The sequence below is a fragment of the Falco cherrug genome, chromosome 4, assembly GCF_023634085.1.
Source record: "Falco cherrug isolate bFalChe1 chromosome 4, bFalChe1.pri, whole genome shotgun sequence".
NCBI lineage: Eukaryota > Metazoa > Chordata > Aves > Falconiformes > Falconidae > Falco > Falco cherrug.
The window spans coordinates 71,609,941-71,627,458 of record NC_073700.1 but is presented as its reverse complement, the minus strand read 5'-3'; the positions used below and the strand labels follow the sequence as shown (position 1 = coordinate 71,627,458).

The 17,518-nt window shown below is 37.1% G+C and overlaps 1 protein-coding gene across 1 annotated transcript in view; it reads left to right on the top strand.

The window, feature by feature from the left end:
- PLXDC2 (plexin domain containing 2) overlaps window positions 1-17,518 on the top strand; it is a 271,382-nt gene that overhangs the window by 185,231 nt on the left and 68,633 nt on the right. Inside the window, exons 5-6 of the mRNA XM_055709000.1 lie at window positions 12,361-12,483; window positions 15,361-15,479. Coding sequence (XP_055564975.1) covers window positions 12,361-12,483; window positions 15,361-15,479 — 242 coding nt within the window. The remainder of the gene's footprint in view (window positions 1-12,360; window positions 12,484-15,360; window positions 15,480-17,518) is intronic.

The window sequence follows — 17,518 nt, the reverse complement described above, 5'->3', positions numbered from 1 at the left end:
GTAACCTGCATTTTGGTTTAGGAGGCAGGGACCACTGTTTAGGTACCGTGTAATTACATGGTACTTACTACAGATATCCTACTGCTGCTTGTAAGTTACCATATGATTAAACAACCAACATACATCATCAGAGTGAACTGTGTGTTGCATGATATGTGTCTTCCACAAAGTAGAACAATATTGTAACTTTAAGGTCTCAGACCTTTTAAAATTATTTGGCCTAGTTTAATCTAAAGGCATTTGCAGTTTACTTCTTATGACTCTTCTCCAATAGTCGTATTTAAGCTCATCAGGTGATTGTCGAAAGACTTAAACAAAACATTTGAAATCCGAGTCAGTCATTCAGAGTTTCAGATCAGGTAGTATTGCATACTGAATTTACGAAAGGTAACCATTCCAGTCACTTGGAAATGTCTGAAAGACATGAACTACACGTGTTTTCATATGTATTTTACTGAAGCATAGAAACACAAACCCAGTTTCATGCTTGAGTTAGTACATGCTTCCTTGTGCTTCAAGGTGTTGGGTAGAATTTACTCATTAAAGGCATCTGCCTAGCATGGCTAATGCTAGTGTACAGTGAAGTGTCCAGGCAACCCTTAACAGCATGTGCATCCCACTGGTGACTCTGTACTTCAACCTGTTAAAAATGTATGAACAAAAAGAGCCATGAGACTTGGCAGAATTGTATTTACTAAATGGGTTTCCAGTGATTGCAGGCAAATCAGCTTCCAGCTGTTGGCTTTCTATACTGATGACAAGTGTACTCTGGACAGCACAGCTACATGCCACCAATTGCCCAGCCATGGGCTGTTTGGACACTCTGGCTGTATGAAACAGATGGGTTATTACAGGTCTGAGCTATTCAGAGGGAAGGGTTGATTCCCTTGTGTTTCTAAACCTCTGCAGGTACTACTCCAACACAGGCTTACCCCTGCCAGCGTTCTTTTTCTTAAAGGGGCCACACATTTTGAAAACATGATTTGAATTTGAACCAAAGATTTTTCCTTTTTTTTTTTTCTTTTTATGACCATAAATCATGTAACCTTTCCTTTTAGAGCCCTTATTCACACACGCAAACACTATTTTTAAAGATGCATCTAAACTGCTGTTGCTTTTGCTGCAATCTTTGTGTTCAAAATTGAGGCTAGTATCATTCCCAGGGCAGAAATTTCTCATCAGCTGGTTCCGACTGGTATTGAATTTTTATTCTTTTTTGTATTCATTCTTTTTGGTTGGATTATTAAAACTTTAAGCTTGGAACCTGGTACAGCACAGGTCCTGTTCTAACAGGAAAATATGGGAAAGCATTTGCTCTGATTAAAAGAATTAATCTGAAGAGAGAGTATAATTACCCCGATTGACATTACAGATTTTCCTAAGGCCTTTATGGGACCTTTGATAAGGTACTTTCTTAGAAAGAAAATCTCATCTTTCTAGATCTGAGTGAAAATCTTGTTGTATTAACTGACACTGAGAAAGACATTTTTCTTTTCCCATCCCCATCGTGTATTACTGAGTTGTGTATGAATTTCCATATTTCTCATGAAGGTGTTCAGTATTGAAATTCTGTAAAAACTTAAACGTCATAAAGAAACACTTCATCCAGGCAATATTTGCCGTTATTGAAGGGAAATCAGTCCATTTCCCCACCTGTTTGCAGAAGTTTTGTGTGCTTTGAAGTGCAGATGAATACAGCACTTTCATGTAATGTAATTTGCTTTAATGTGAATTAATGCAGCAAAAGAGAGGATACACAAGGGGATTATTGGTGATACCAGACCTAATGTGACTTAATTCCCAAATTGTAAACACTGAGACAAATATATTCTCATTTTTCCTCACTTAGAATGTCTACCTGTTCCCTGTTTTGTTCTGCTTGCGTTGCTCTAAGCCAGATGTTTTCATAGGTTCACTTCACAACTGAAGAGAATAGCCTAAAGTGATAGTGAGGTGATGAGTGGAGAAAGGAGGCAAAGAAATGATGAGCCCAGAATTGGTAGTTTCAGCTTCAGGATACAGTGTGTCTGTTGCAATTCTGGTTGAGTATTGGTTTCCATACTCACCAGGAGCACAAGCACACTCCACCCCGCCCTGTCCACGCAAACTTTGTCTAGTGCAGTAAGAGTTAGACCAGCAAACTGATCTTGGTCAAAAATGTTTTGTTTGATTTGGGTTGGGTTTTATTTATTTTTGACCCAGGATAGAGATTTCCTTAGTATTACTCCCCAGTAGTTCACAAAGCGGGGAAATAAACTGTCCAGTGAGGTCTGATGAGTGGTGTGTCCAGCTCTGGTCATCAGGGTGAAGTCATGGAAAGAGGCAGAGTCATCTGCTTTTTCCCTTACAATGGCTGCATTAGAGGGGTCCTCTCAGGGGGGATGCAGAGTTGAACTAGTGACCAGAGTAATATGCTTATGTACGCCCAAACTTTGAGAAACATGTGTGAATAAGAAGCTCTTTCTGAATAGACGCACATGACCTTGCTGCCCTGAAGCCCAAGTTGCACATGAACATCTACCAGCTTCTGTCTTGTTTTGAGCTGTATGTTCACTGCTGACTGCTTCTGCTTGTGGCAAACCCATACTGAACTCTGTATCCAGCACAAACGTGGTGGGCAAACAAGGAACCGGAGACCATATAGCTCTGGCAGGATGTTGGCAGTAGAAGAATACAGCGCTAGATTCCCTTCTGAAAATTCCTTCTAGCATAAAAAAATTCTTATTGCATGGTATTTTAGTGTTAGTTTTTATGTATAGACGTGAAACATGGTTTAAGGGCTGCTCTGAAACTTCTCTAATGATTCATGGTCTTCCCTGACATGCTGTAAGATCTTGTTTTACATGGATAGAAATATGTGACTATTACATACATAGAATTAGCTTCAGTAGTTTAGGAAAGATTAATAGAAGTAATATAATATAGCATTATATAATGGGTGTGGAATTAATCTAATACCTAATAATATCAAAGTTATATTTGAAATAACACTGATTTACTACAGTAGAAACCAGACATTCTGCAAAGTTTCTTTCTGTTATGCATAATTTTAAAGCAGGCTTTTTAAAATTTAAAAAATAATCCTTTCCTTTTCTGCAACATTTTTATTGCCAACTTCTATAAAAAGAATGACAACTCAGTGTGATGGCATTATTATTCTTTTCCTTAATTTTTTTTTTTTTTTAACTTTGGGGAATAATGATTTCATCATAATCTGAAAGTCTTTCGTTTTTCATGAAATTCAAGTGATAAGTATGATTCACATTTCATGTGATTTATCCGGTTAAGAATTAGCTTTAAAAGTTAGAAGGAAGAGGAGAATAAGCAGGGCAAGCAGAAAAGCTTATGACAGTTATTTTTATTAGACTCTGTGGCAGTATAGGAGAAAAGAGGCATAGCAGCAAAAGAAAATAAAATCTGTATTGCTATTACAACAGTTTGATGCAAAGATGAACCCTTTTTTATTTAATGTTTTCAAAAATTAAAAGACTAATTTGCTTAGTTCCATCCAAACATTTAATTCATGACAAGAGCTGTTCAGACACAGTGATATCTTACCCAGCCAGTAGAAGACACACTTATATCAGAAACAGACTTGCAAAATTAGACTTTCCCCCAGCAGCTCTATTCAAGCCTCATCCCAGGGTTTAGCAGCAACAAGGTTACTGCAGTGACACAGCTGCTAAAATATTCAGCCCAAGGGAGGTAATTCTCCCACCAATCTCTTCTCTCTGGTTCCGGCCAGTCTAGGAACCATGCTGGTCTTTGTTTGGCCAGAGCTGAGAGGCACGTGGGAGCTATCACATGGTGGTATTTCACCAAGTAGATACTGTATTTCGTGCCTGTGTCCAAGAATTTTCCCTGGGGAAGTATGCATCTGATCGGACAGGAACTGATGCAAGTCATTAGACTCTAAATAACCTTTGGGTTTGTTTCTCCTGAACTTGAGGGCATTCACAATTTAAAGCCATTTAAAGTACGGGAACAGATACTTCAGTTACAATTAAAGTTGCAGGTTGTTTGCAGTCCATCACGGTATCCTTACTTAAAAGTTCTTGTCTTGCTCGTATACTCTTCCGTGTGATAGCTAACAGCCTCCTGACAAGGCATGTCTTGTGGCATGTCAGAAGAAAAACCTCTACTAGAACAGTTTCATGATACATAATCCCCTAAATCCCGTTGCTGAATTGAATAGGATATTCATCAGAATGGGTTACATTCCATCAGATCATACACTTTTCACAACAGCCATGAGTAAGTAGGGAAGCTACAGCAAGATGGGAAACTTCCTGCCATTTAGTCACTGACATACATTGCACGTTCTCAGTTTTTCCAGATAATGCTTTCAGTATTAACAAAGAAGCAGGAAAAATAATGGTGAAAAACGAATCTTCTGGCTTTTAGATACCTACATAAGTAACACAGGAGTACAGCCAAGAGTATGAGGATTCTGGTTAGCTTCTCTTTTTTTCTCTCATGCAGACACACAAGAAGTCCTTGTAAGGTTATGCAATTAAGAAACAGTGTTATACTTATGCCTTGTGGGGTTTAGCTTTCAGATAGCCCACTTTTTAGGCCGAAAGAAGAAATGGACTGGTGCATTCAATCTAATCAAGCAAAAGAAAAGCCAAAAAATATGTATAATCTATCTCTAATTCATATTCCCCAGAAGGCTGAAAAAAAAAAAAAATTACAGAGTGAGAGATTGGTTCATTTTTATACTGATCTTGAAAGCCCATTAAGGTATTTAACTTTCATGGATTGTCTGAGGGATCTGGAGTTGCTGTTATCCTTTTGTTTAATTATGCTGTAATCTTCATGCAATTACAGTAATGATAACATTCTTCCACAGACATAACAATAAATTAGCCATCTGGGGATAAATGACGTTACTTAATACTTACTTCAGTGAAGTATCAAAGAAATATTGATATGGCTATATAGGACAGGATGTGAAAGTAAATGGCATTATCTGTTTCTAGAATTCAGCATTCTGATATATTTTAGAAGCTTAATAACATAACATATTCTTGAATGTGCTTCAGCATGAAATAGTTGGTGGAGAAATATCAGGAAAAGCACAGGGAAAACACATTTTAGCATAGTTGAAAAATATAAAGTGCAGAGTTTTGTGGGCTATGCTTTATCCAACTATACAAATATTTGTCAGCTTCACCAAATAAATATGTGAGCAACACTATTCCTAATATGTTTTATTTCCCCCATGACACATCTTGCCATTATTTTGATCTAATGTAAAAGTGTCTTTTGAGTCCTTATGTAGTTTAATTCCAGAAAGGAGAATAGATTAATCACGTTTTTACAGTTACTGCTGAAGAGAAAAAAAGAATGTAAGATGAAAATAAGTGGTATGTCAGAAACAGCGAGATGGAGAACAAGAAACATCCTGAAAATAAATGCAACTCAAAATTTTTAAGCTGCTCTCAAGCGCTAATTAAAATAATTTAAAAAGAATACCATCCTACTGGGCTTTCAACCAAAGAGAAAACTTGGAGCTCTGAGCTTTGCCAAATGAGGTATCAGATACAATCATAAGTTGATGAAAAATATTTTGAAAATATACTTTGAAATGGAAAAAACATACGGAAACTTTACAGACAGGGAGAGAATTTTACCAGTTGATAAAGCTCAAATACCTTTTTATTGGTTAGGGAGCTGGTCTGCCTATTCTCAATGCATTTCTACGACGCTGGTTATAATTGTACTAAGGTAAATTAAATAAAGGAGTGGAATTGAACTGATGTAATAACTATTTCAAGAACATGTTTATAGTGTCAGTCCAAACAAATGTCTTGTAACCTAATGAGAAGGTGCATCTGAAGCAGTAATGTTTTGTTACCCCAGAGAAGAGTAGCTGCAACAAAAAGGCTGAATCTTTCTCTACCACTTAGAACAATTAGATTTATTAAAAAGAGAGAGAGCAGGAAGAGTTGTTAATGTGTGTGGAATACACTTCTATAGGAGGCGTCTAGTTTCTGTAGCCTCATTTACATGTGGCACAAAACATAATTTATTCTCTTGTTTGAACAGAGCAAAGTTGTTTTGTGTGCTGCAATTGAAATGAACTTTCTCGAATGGCTAATGAGTAAAATGATGTCAGGATGTTATTAGCTGCTAATTTTTAATAAAGCTTTCTTTACAAAAATCTTTTAGAAGTGAATGACTGCATGAGAACCAATTGTTTAAAAGGTGGTGTTTTCCAGTGGTTGAACAATATGGAATTATCTGACACTCTGAAAACACAAATACATGTCTTCTAGAGTTATGCTCGTGTTCTCTATCTTATATTGACTCCAGCTGATGGTTAGATGTGCCTAAGTAACAACACTCCTAAAATTTTCTGGCCTTCCTGCTGAGGAAATTTGGTTTGCTTGTGCTTAAGGAAGGCAAGGCAATAGTTTTCCCAGGTGATAGCAGTGTTCTCTAGCATCTTGCTACGGAAAAAGTGCATTAAAGAATTATCTGTTCACATAGTGAAAGATTTTATTGGTTTGATGTTTGGTTTGGGGGTTTACTTATGTAGGTACGTATTAGCATGTGACTGGCAAATAGAAGAGATCCTAGATGGGATTTCTGTGGGCTGGGCTCACTAATATGTCTGGGCCAATGTATTGCAGTGATCTGAGCAAGGGAGCACATGAGACCTAGCGCACCCAGCCTGCGGCGGCTCTGAGGGCAGAGGCTGCAGTTCTCTTCCTGCCTTTGCTATACTCCAGTAAACTTTACAGAGAGTGCAGATATGTTTCTCTAACTCCTACTTCACTACCTCAGTCTGGGCTTCCTAGCTACAAAGAGCAACAAAAATACACTCTTGTGTTCCCTATTTAGTTCATTTGCAGCTTTCTATTTACAAACAGAAATATCGAGAAATTGCTGAAATGGTCTTTAAGGTTCATCTCATGAAGATGTGCTGAGATTTTGATGGTTAGAATTAAATACAATAGTATTTGGCTCAGAATGTGCCAAGTCTAAGAACCATTTTAAATTTTGAAATTACTGCTAGAACCTCAGTCTACAGGATATTTATATAAACTGTCATGTCTTGCTTCTCAGTCCCTATCTCTGGTCTATTTTTCCTACTGTTCTGTTAACTAGTAATTTAACAAGAGGAATGAATGCATCTTTTTGCATCACCAATGTCAGTGAATTGGAGAACTCAGAAGAAGAGTTTTTGATCCACTTTCCAAATCTTTTCTTTGGCAAGACAGTATCTCTGGCAACTGGAGACATCAAGATAGCATATGAATAAATTTTAGGGTTTGAGGTTTCTTTACCCCCCATTAAGTTGCAAGCAGCTTATGTTTGTCTTGGTTGATGATGGCCAACTCTGCTTGACAGAACCCAGGTATTAAACACTTCTTTAGCCCCACAGCTGGTTATGGGCCATTTTTTAAACAAGTCCAAGGTAGAGTCTCTTATTGTTTCTCTCCTACTGTGTTCTTCATTAGGGTTAGGGAAGTAGATCCTCAGATGAGATAGATAACATCCCATTTTATGTTAGTCTTTCAACAATACATAATTGCTAGGTTGGGGGTGAAGTTGTGAAAATTGTGGTAAATCTTATGTACAGTACTGTACTTGTGCTGATTCTGGTTTCTAACAAAAATGGGCAGTGCACTGGGTCTGAGATGGTAAGGACAGTAGAAGCACTGCTATGTGTTGGGTTAGCTTTGAGGTCATATGAGATACCACAAAATGCCCCCAGGCAGATCCTCTCAGATGCTTTGATTATGCTGACACCAAAAAAGAAGCAGTCAAAGAGTCAGGAAGCTCCTGCCAGTTCCTCTACTGTTTTCTCTCTCGGCTGCACAAAGTGTTTTCAGTGTTCTGGAGGAAAATGAGCAGCAGAAGTCATGTACTCTCACCCTGCTTAAGTGAGAAAATGAAGAGGGAGAAATGAAAGGATGATTCTGCTATGCCACAAGACATTTCAGGGTGTGCGTGAGAGTGTGTTGTTACATCTCTGCAAAGCTTGTTGCATACATGAATATACAAGCTGAAATCAAGGCTTTCCCTTGGGTGACCTGGGTTGGAGCCTATCCTCTTAGGAAAACCACTTTCCTCTGGTTCCATTTTTCAGAAGCTGCTCTGCTATTTCCCCTCTAGTTTATATGCTGCAAAGGCACTTGAGTAAACCCACACTGAACTGTGCGCTCAAATGGCAGCTCTGCCTTTGCCCAGTGACAATCTCTCTCATGCAAAACCTTTCATTGTTCAGCTGCTCCTGGCAGGCAGTTCCTTTTCAGCTAAATAACTGCAGCTTGTTGTATTACTAAGGGTTTTAACATATGGTTTTACTTAACATTAGCTGCCTGATAAGAAAATGAACAATTTTTCCCCCCCCAAGTCTTATTTCTTTCTACATTTAGTATTTTCTATGAGATGGTTAGATTTGTTTGTTGTTTTGAGCTCCAGGTTCTTGTAGGGCTCCGTTGGTTTGGAGTTTTTTCAATGCATGCTTTTTCTTTTGGTCTTAAATTCCAAGTATCATCTTTTCACTTCTCTGATCTGGAATTAAGTAAGCTATCTCAAGAAAAATGTATGTCATGCATATTTTGCTTCCCTGAGTCAACACCTTCAGGCACATTGTATAGCAGAAAAAGCCTTCTCTGGGGACTCCCTGACACGCTTCAGATAATGTTAACCAATGTGGAAGGGGAGCAGTTAAGTTACCTTTAAAACACATGAGGCTTTTAGATCATAAAAATAATATTGATGTCTGTACCTGAAACAGGAATGCTGCTGTACAAAAGGTACGTGAGCCGACTCGTACCATGGTGGCAAAAACACCTGATAACTAGACTTGATTCATGGAGCTTTGATGGAACTTACCCACCATTCAATCAAGCGTTCAAATTCTTCAGAACAAGTGGATATGTGCTTTCATATTTAAGATTTTTTTTATATGTATACACATATATGTGTGTATATATACATGGTTTATATATGGTTTTCTCCTCTGTGTGAGTGTGCATTTGTACACTATGAGGGCTAAGAGTATACCCTCCTTGATTTATAAGTGGCTTTAACATTAGATCATCCTTAGTTTTAGTTAACTTTATATATACACATAAAACTTACAAAATGCTGAGCACTCTTTCCTGTATGTCTTATTTCCAGTATTTAGGAGCATATTGTGCTTCCAGGTATAGTAAAGAAGAGCTCTACCAACCCCTCCCACAAAGGAGAGATTAAGTGGTTCAGGAAATTGCAGGTCTGAAAAATTCTTCCTTGACTAAAAGAATCAACCATGAGCATTTACCACTGTCAGAAAATTAGGTCACAGATAGTATAAGCCAATTTTCTGCAGAATTCCATTCAGAAATAAGTTAATTTTACATTTGCTGCTTTTTTTAAGTTGTAGTGGAAATGATAAAATGCCCATGCTCAACGGTGGCTTCAGCTTTTGAATCTCTGGGATGATTTGAAATGACTTTGTGTTTCTTTTCAAGTTGTTCCAAAGCATGACTGGAGTTCTCATTAGAATGATCTTCATGCAAGGCCTGCCTGCTTCCCAGCTATCATCCACCTCCTGCTTTCCATTTTTGTCTAAAGTAAAGCTGCATCCGGCAAACACTTGGAAATACGCTCTGTGGATACTAATTACCTGGGCTGGTTTACTCAGTTATGTGTTCCAGCACAATTAAGTCCTTTCTTCTCCTATTGTATCTGCCTCATTATTAGTTATAATGGTGACATTTATACTGTAAATGGGATGAAAGCATGAAAGGGAAACTGTGTAAGGATAGGACCGTTGTGCAAAGGATGAATAAGTACTGAAGTATTAAGGCTAATTGTAATATATGAACATGGATTCAAAGGTTTTGCTTGTATTATCTTAAAGATATTTTTGAGGAATGTTTTCAAGTTTACAGACCTACCCAAGATTGTTTTAAAATATGTGTGCAAGTGACCACAGGGATAATAATCAGCACAAATATTCTATGAAATTAAACATATTTAAAATGTGTAAATAAGCAAAAGAGAATACTTTTGAAGACGATATTTTAGAAGCAGACAGCAATAAATAAGAAATAATGAAAATGCATTTCAGGGACTATGCTTTGGCAGAATTGTTTGCTATCCTAAAATGATGACTAATAGAGTAGAATTACAGCCACCGTTGCATATTCTGAAAGTTCAGGTTTATACATGACTTGTAAATTTGTGTGGGCACATTTTTTTTAATTGGTGTTTCTCTCTCCCTATCAATTAGCAAAGGTATTTCGATATTAACTGAAAGAATCTCTCTCCCTCAGAAAAACAAGACAGTTGTAGTTTAGTCCTAGGAATTAATTTAGTAGTTGGAGATGTCCAGATATTAAAATACTGTATCATTTGAATACATAGGTGTGTTTTAAATGAAGCAAAAGCAGCTAGGTTTCTAGCTCACCCTTTTGTCAATGCCAAGTGTTTCCAACTGAATCTTTTGTTGTATTTTCTCCACACCTGGCTGAGGTCTCTTATCACCTCCACTTGAGTTGACTTGATTGTACTTGGTCTTAATTGCTCTTAGCCATGCAAGAAAACATTTCCAAAGAACCACCTTTTTTGTTTGTTTGTTTATAGCATCTTATGACTTGTAGAACTAGTTCCATGAACAGTTAGCAAGTATTTACCAACATGTTTCAGGAGTGGACAGGAGTAGAAGTATGACTAAAATGCTTCAGAAACTTGTTATTTTTTCTTGCTTTCGGAGATTTCCTATATCATATCAAACAAGCCTTTTAACAAACCTTTCTCAGCTCACAGTGGTTAGGGTGGAGATACTGTTGTTAAGAAAGTGTGGTTGCACACTAATAGTTTTTTTAGTATTGTATATTAACTGGAGTTGGCTGGAAAATGGTGTTTCTACCTTAAGGGTAATTCCAGTTCAACTTTGTCTTCCGTTCTAGAATTTCACAGTTGTGTTTTAGGGATAGACTTATAAGCTTCTTCATCATGTGTTGTATTGCGGTGATGTTAAGTGTGAAAAGAAATGACCTTGTGGGCTTGACAGTAAAAGTGGTTGTGGAGGAAGAAAGCCTCTCAATATGACTGAAGGAAAAGAAAACACAAACAAGCATCAATACTGTTGCAGTGGATACTATCATATGCCAGTAAGGAACTGAAACTCTGTGAGACATCTTCCAAATAGTATTTTTTCTGTTAGAAAATTTTCAGCCAGCTCTAATATTCTTGTTATTGGCGTGTTTGCTGTTGGAATATACTTCATTAAATCAACGAAAGGAGAAAAAGCAAACACTTCAGCATAAGACACCATCTGGTAAACACTTTAAGAGGAAAGGTAATATGCATGCCTCAGTTTTGAAGATCTACCTATAGTTCAAATCAGCTTTGTCATTTTTGACCAGCAAGGCAAAGGCTAAAATAAAAATTAAAAGATTCGCTCGGGGGCGATGGGAGTTTTTAAGTTGATCTTCAGGTTGGGGCATCTAAAGAACTTAGTCCCGTTATCAGTTGAAGTGGAGTTGGCAAACCTAAAAAATAAAGGTTTATTTGTAGACCATTTATTCTTTAAAATTATAGGGCTTCCTGCTATTAAAATACACAAAGTATTGCTTCGAAGAAAACTGCAACATTACTGTATTCACTGTAGATGTCTGTTCTTCCTTGAAGGAAGAACTCCAGTTCCAAACCAGTAAGAGGTTTTGGGTGAGCATTTCTGATGGAAGAAGCCCACTATTGATCTGAGGAGTATTGTGGATTTATGCCTGAATAGGATAAACTAGTGAGACCTGACACTGCAGAGAATGTAGCAGAAATGCTGCGTGGCTTATAATTATGAAAAAATCCTATCTGCTCCACTCTGCATCTAACTTTTTTTTTTTTTTTTTGAAAAAGATTGTCACCTCTTCTTGTCTGAAAGTCTCTTACTCTGTGTCTCTGAAAATATGAAAAAGGATTAGTCTAATTTTTGGAGAGGTAACAACTTGCAAAAGCAAAGCATATTGCTGGGTTTTGGGAGGAATAGAAAACACTATAGAATATGCATGGTGGTAAATGGCTTATTTTGGTAATGCCACATAGCTGCGTTTTGTCCGTAAGTGGAGTTATTCTTCCTTGAGTTTGGTCTGGTTTTATTTCTGTATAAAAACTTGCTGCTTGAACTAATTGTTCCATTGTTTATCTTGGATTTTGTTATTCTGGCAGCCATCATGGACTTTTTCCTGAAATTTTAGCTTTTACTTAATTTATTATAAAATTTGTGGTGGGATTAATTTCTCTCATATGACCCTATAATGCTCTGGCAATGCCTAGTTCAACCTGCCATTCTATTAAATCTTTTCAGAAGTTACTAAAATGGACTCTTTTTTTTATTTTTTTATTTTATTGTAGGTTTCATATATACTGGAGAAGTTGTCCATCGAATGCTAACAGCTACACAATATATTGCACCCTTAATGGCAAATTTTGACCCCAGTGTGTCAAGAAATTCAACAGTCAGATACTTTGATAATGGTATGTAGTAGTCCTTCATAAATTAACGTGTCTGTGTCCCTTCACTCTTCATATTTTCCTATTTTTTAAGGAAGAATGAAGATTTTTTTAAAAACCTTTTTTGTTATCTTTTTTAACTCACAGGCTGTATAAAGCATGTGGCTAGATATCCATAAACGGTTCTTAACTTAGTACACAGTTAAGGAGTCATGAATGCTTTTTCCTAATTGGACAGATATATTCTGGATGTTGAAGTACATAAACTAATAATGTATTTTATCGCTTTTAAAAGGAAAAATCTGCCTTGTATAAAAGTGCAAGTTCCTGTTACTTCAAAATACATACAGTAAATACCAACCACCCACTAGCTAAATTGAAAATAGTGTTTGTGGGATGCAATAGCAGGAATACACAGAAGCAGGGCAGGTATAAGGTTAATAGACCTGTCGATGACTAAGTGTGCATGGAGTCCCACGATTGGAATCAAATACATTCATCTACACCATGAATTCTCAACAGTTCCTTTTATAAAAGACTGAAAGGGTAAAAGGCAAACTGTAGTGTTATACTTGAAGCTCTCAGAGATATTTCAAAGGCCTTGAATGTGTGGATATTTGTCTCATGAAGTCAGCTGTAATCAGTATTTTGAAAATGTAACCTATGTGATTAAAAGGCATCTGGTGCCTTACCTAGGGCCTTTAGTGATCAAATACAATGGCAGTGACTATCTGTTCTGAGTTTAAAACTTAGAGTTTAGTATCATGACTTAGTATCATAAGATCTATGGTTGTTTTCATTCTTCCTGGATAAGGCTGTGCTGTTCTATGTGTGTTTATTCATAGTGAGTTTAAGCACAAATTATGAACATGTTCAAAAATATGTCACATTTCCAACCAGGTGTATTAATTTTTATTTTTTAGATCAGCAACCAAAATGTATCCTATAAACTTTGCACCTAGTCATAACCTTTCCTTTCAATCTAGTCATTGCTCGCATTTGTTAAAAAGCCAATAAAATAGGTTTGCATGAGAAAATCTTACTCCCTGCATGGAGAATTTTAAAACAGGAAAAAATATTATTTTCATTTTGTAAATTATCTGACATTATGGCATGAGTTTTGCCATCTTTACTGAAATAATCTGAGGATTCAGGGGAAGACATTGCTAATTCTCATTGCATTCCTTACTTTCAGTCTTCATATCAGGTGTATCAGGCCGTAGCATATGGTTTTCATGACAAGGTTGAGTACTATGAAATTTTGGATCCCTCTTCATGTGTAAGGCATGATGATCTTTTGGGCCCCATGTCCTTTAGGACAAAGAATTTGCTATCTTACCCCAAATAAAAAGGAACTGAGCCAATTTTATCTTCAGCTCCTTATTTCTGATTCATCCATGTTTTATCCCTGTGGGTAAGTTTGCCACTTTAGAGCAGGGTGAGCACATTGTGGTGACTCGTGAAGTCTCACTCATGCAGCTAACTACAAGGAACTTAAGTACACATGGATCTACGTAAAGGCCCTGGCAACGAGAAGATTGTTTTGGAGGCACCTGACTTCCACTTAAGCTTGGGATTCTGAGATGCACATAGATCTGAGGTACTCAAAGACTGACTAGAATCTCTGGCTATTTTTGCTCCAATAATTTTTAGAAGTCCCTTTAATTAATTTAAAATGAAATTTAATACAATAAAATATTCAGAAAAGCTAATGAATGTGGTCACAGAAGGAAAAATGCACTGTGTGCACTGTGCGCACAATTAATGAGCATGTACTATACTTATGAAAGACACATGGGGCAATAATGTGGTGAACTTAGTGCACCAAAAATTTGCATGCTTATAGTTTCATGACATCCCCTACCAAGTTGTGTTCATGAAAATTACAGCACAGAAGATCTGTTACAAAAGATGTTTCAAGGATATATGAAAAATAAATTGAGCTGGGTGCATACTGACCTACCTTGAGCATTCTAGGAAGAAATGAAATTAAAGTGGTGTGAATCAAAGCACATAAGTGCTCCTATTAGTGCCGAAGAGAAGTATGTTGAGGAAGGCATATAAAAACAAAAAAGTAATTTTCAATAAACATGGTTTTGGTGATAAGTTTCTTTTAGCCAAGCTGCTTGAATATAACCCTCAACATCTGTAAAACATGCTCACAGAGTATGCAAGTTGCTTGGGGTACATTTTCAGTGTGGTAAGTGGATATTCAGCCAGAGAACTCCCATGAATATTAACAAGCCACTTGCAACTAAATCCCTGCACACCTGACTCAGTATTTACCCCATCTGTAAACTCTTAGTGGTTTTAATTTAAACTACATTTATTTATTGCCAACACCTAATATTTTTCAACTTGCAGAACCTCAGCAAGGGCTTGCACCTTGCAGAAAAAAAATGCTATTTATATTAATGCAAAGTTAATGGAAGAATCTGAATTCTTCAAATAATAACTTTTACTAAACAGGCAATGCTATTAGCACTTCACATTTCAAAGTCATCAGGGCATATATATATAGTGTAAAAAGCCTCTGCAGAGCAGTGGTTGTGGCAGCACACCTGAACTCTGAGTGTTGGATCCTCCCTTTAGTGATTATTTACTCCTTGTGCAATTCCAAACAAGTTACTTGGCCACTCTTACTTTAGCAGACTTTTCTGTGAGTAGTTGAGATGGTTTTTTGTGGCACTGTGGTGTCTGCCTTTAAGAGGATTTCAGTTGCAGCTTGTGTTTGTAATACATTTGGCATTTCGAGATGTTGGGCTGAAAGTTGCTGAAAGAGACAAATCACTGTTCTTGTTTCACATAACTGCAGTTAAGTACTTTTCCTACAGTCAGTTAATATTTTTCTCACATTTTTTTCTTCCCTTTGCCTCTCTGCCCCCACTCTGGGGTTCACAGGCACAGCACTAGTTGTCCAGTGGGACCATGTACATCTGCAGGATAATTACAACCTGGGCAGTTTCACTTTTCAGGCTACCCTTCTCAGTGATGGGCGTATCATTTTCGGCTACAAAGAAGTAAGTTGGGTCTGAAAATTGTCATTTAAGTAGAAAAATTACTTTATACCTGCCAGGAATTTCCCTGCATTTTTTTGGGTGGGGAGCGTATTTGGAAGTTCAGATACATAAGATCATTATATTGCCTATAAGATCACCATTTTGCTGAAAATGTGATATATATAAAAGTGATGTTCATGTGATGGTCTTGAAAACCATCAACACATCTCAGATGTGCAACTTCTGGATTTCAGCTGGCCTTTTTTGAGTGACTGTAAGAGTTGATTGTTTAGTAAATTCCTCTTGGGTTTTGAAAGGTAGGGCCCAGTTTGCTCAATTAGTTCACTTAATTTGGGTGTCTTTGAAAGTACTCTGGAATCAATGGTTTGTATTGAGGTTACCTTTCTCCTGCAGCTATCATTTCTTAGCAATTGACATGTTTCAAAGTTCATATATTTCAAATAAGAAATAACTGGTTTGTGTCTCTAGCTCTGTGAGGTTTTCCATCTGTTTGGTGATGACACTGGTTAGACTGAGGCCATTTGGTTTGCCTTCATAGCAATAATACATTGTTGTCTTGGTTGGACTCTTCTGCATTCTCTGAGTGTTTCAGAATTTAAGTTGTTACTTGAGGTGATCTGCTTTTATTCTTGTTAAGGTCCTGGAGGCTATATCCTGGAGGCTATAGCTCCAGTTGAATTTCATGCAAATGAGAATCAGAAGGTAGAAAAGCTCAAATCTTTAGGGACAAAGACCAATTTCTTTCTTTTTTTGGATTATTTTAATCTCAGTTTAGCATGCCAAGTATGACTTTCTCTTCAAGATGTAAGTCTCTCTGTTACCATCCTTATATTAAAAAATGTAATCAGTGATGCAACTGAATGTCCAGACTTTCAAAAATATGGGTTCTCTTCTCTCTCTGCTATAAACCAGTTATGAGCTCCAGGCTTGGTTTCCATGCCTGTGTTAGAGCCATGTTCCTGAATGAAGCAGAAGTAATAGTACTCCACTCTCCTTCATTAGAAAGCTAGTGAGGATCTGGGTTATTCTACTAGAAGTAGTCATATCTTCATCTAAGATAGGTGTCTCTGCACTTAGCCAACAGGATTGCTGCAGGACACCCTTACTGGATTAGTTTTGTAGACACAAGAAACTTCTCGTATGCCCACATACCTGGCTTTCCTTGTCTTACAAAAGACATGCTGATGCAGAGTCTGCTTAGGCTATTTCATATATGTTATATATACATATATGTTCATATATACATATACATAATGTTATGTACAGGCTAGTAGACTTCATCTATGGAAATGCAGTGTATTTGCATTTCAACTCCAGCTTCATGAAAGCTTTACTCTGCTTAGCACAGTAGAGCCTGTGTGTGATCAAAGGAGTGTGCACCAAAGCTTTCTCTCTTGTTGTTGAAACCTTTTTAAAGACTGCAGAAAAGTTTCTGCTTTCAAGACCCAGAAAAGTGGAGAGGGACACTACTTAGATTTGTAATTTTAAGATAAGTTTAATTTTAATTTGTAATTTTAAGACAAGAACTATATATGCACTCTGACATTAAAATGGTGACATTTTCAGGACACTGCTGTTCTTGATTATGAGACGCTCTGCCCTGTTTGTTACTGCCCAGCCCTGTGCAGAATGAAGCTAATATGGGTGATAGAAGTTGCTCTAAATTGATTGTATCTTGTGTTCATTTTGTATAAATGTAAACAATGATGCACGGTGCCGGGCAGTGGAAAACTTCTATTCATTTAGGGAGACAGGAGGAAATGGACCACATCATCAATCACATGTGTTTCCCTAGAATTGCATGCAAGTATGTAATTTAACCTCTGGATAAACAATTTTTCTGCTACAGTGGTGTAGGCTACTTGCTGTCACTGCACTACTAGAAGCTTCCTCCAGAACCACAGTGCTTTTGTGGTGAGGAGTTATTAATGTTCTTTTCATTAATCCTGAGAAGAAAGAACTGGAATTTACAAACAGGATAATTTACATTTTTTCCTCTGCTGAATCTTTGAAATGCCCTGTCATGACTTATTGTCCTG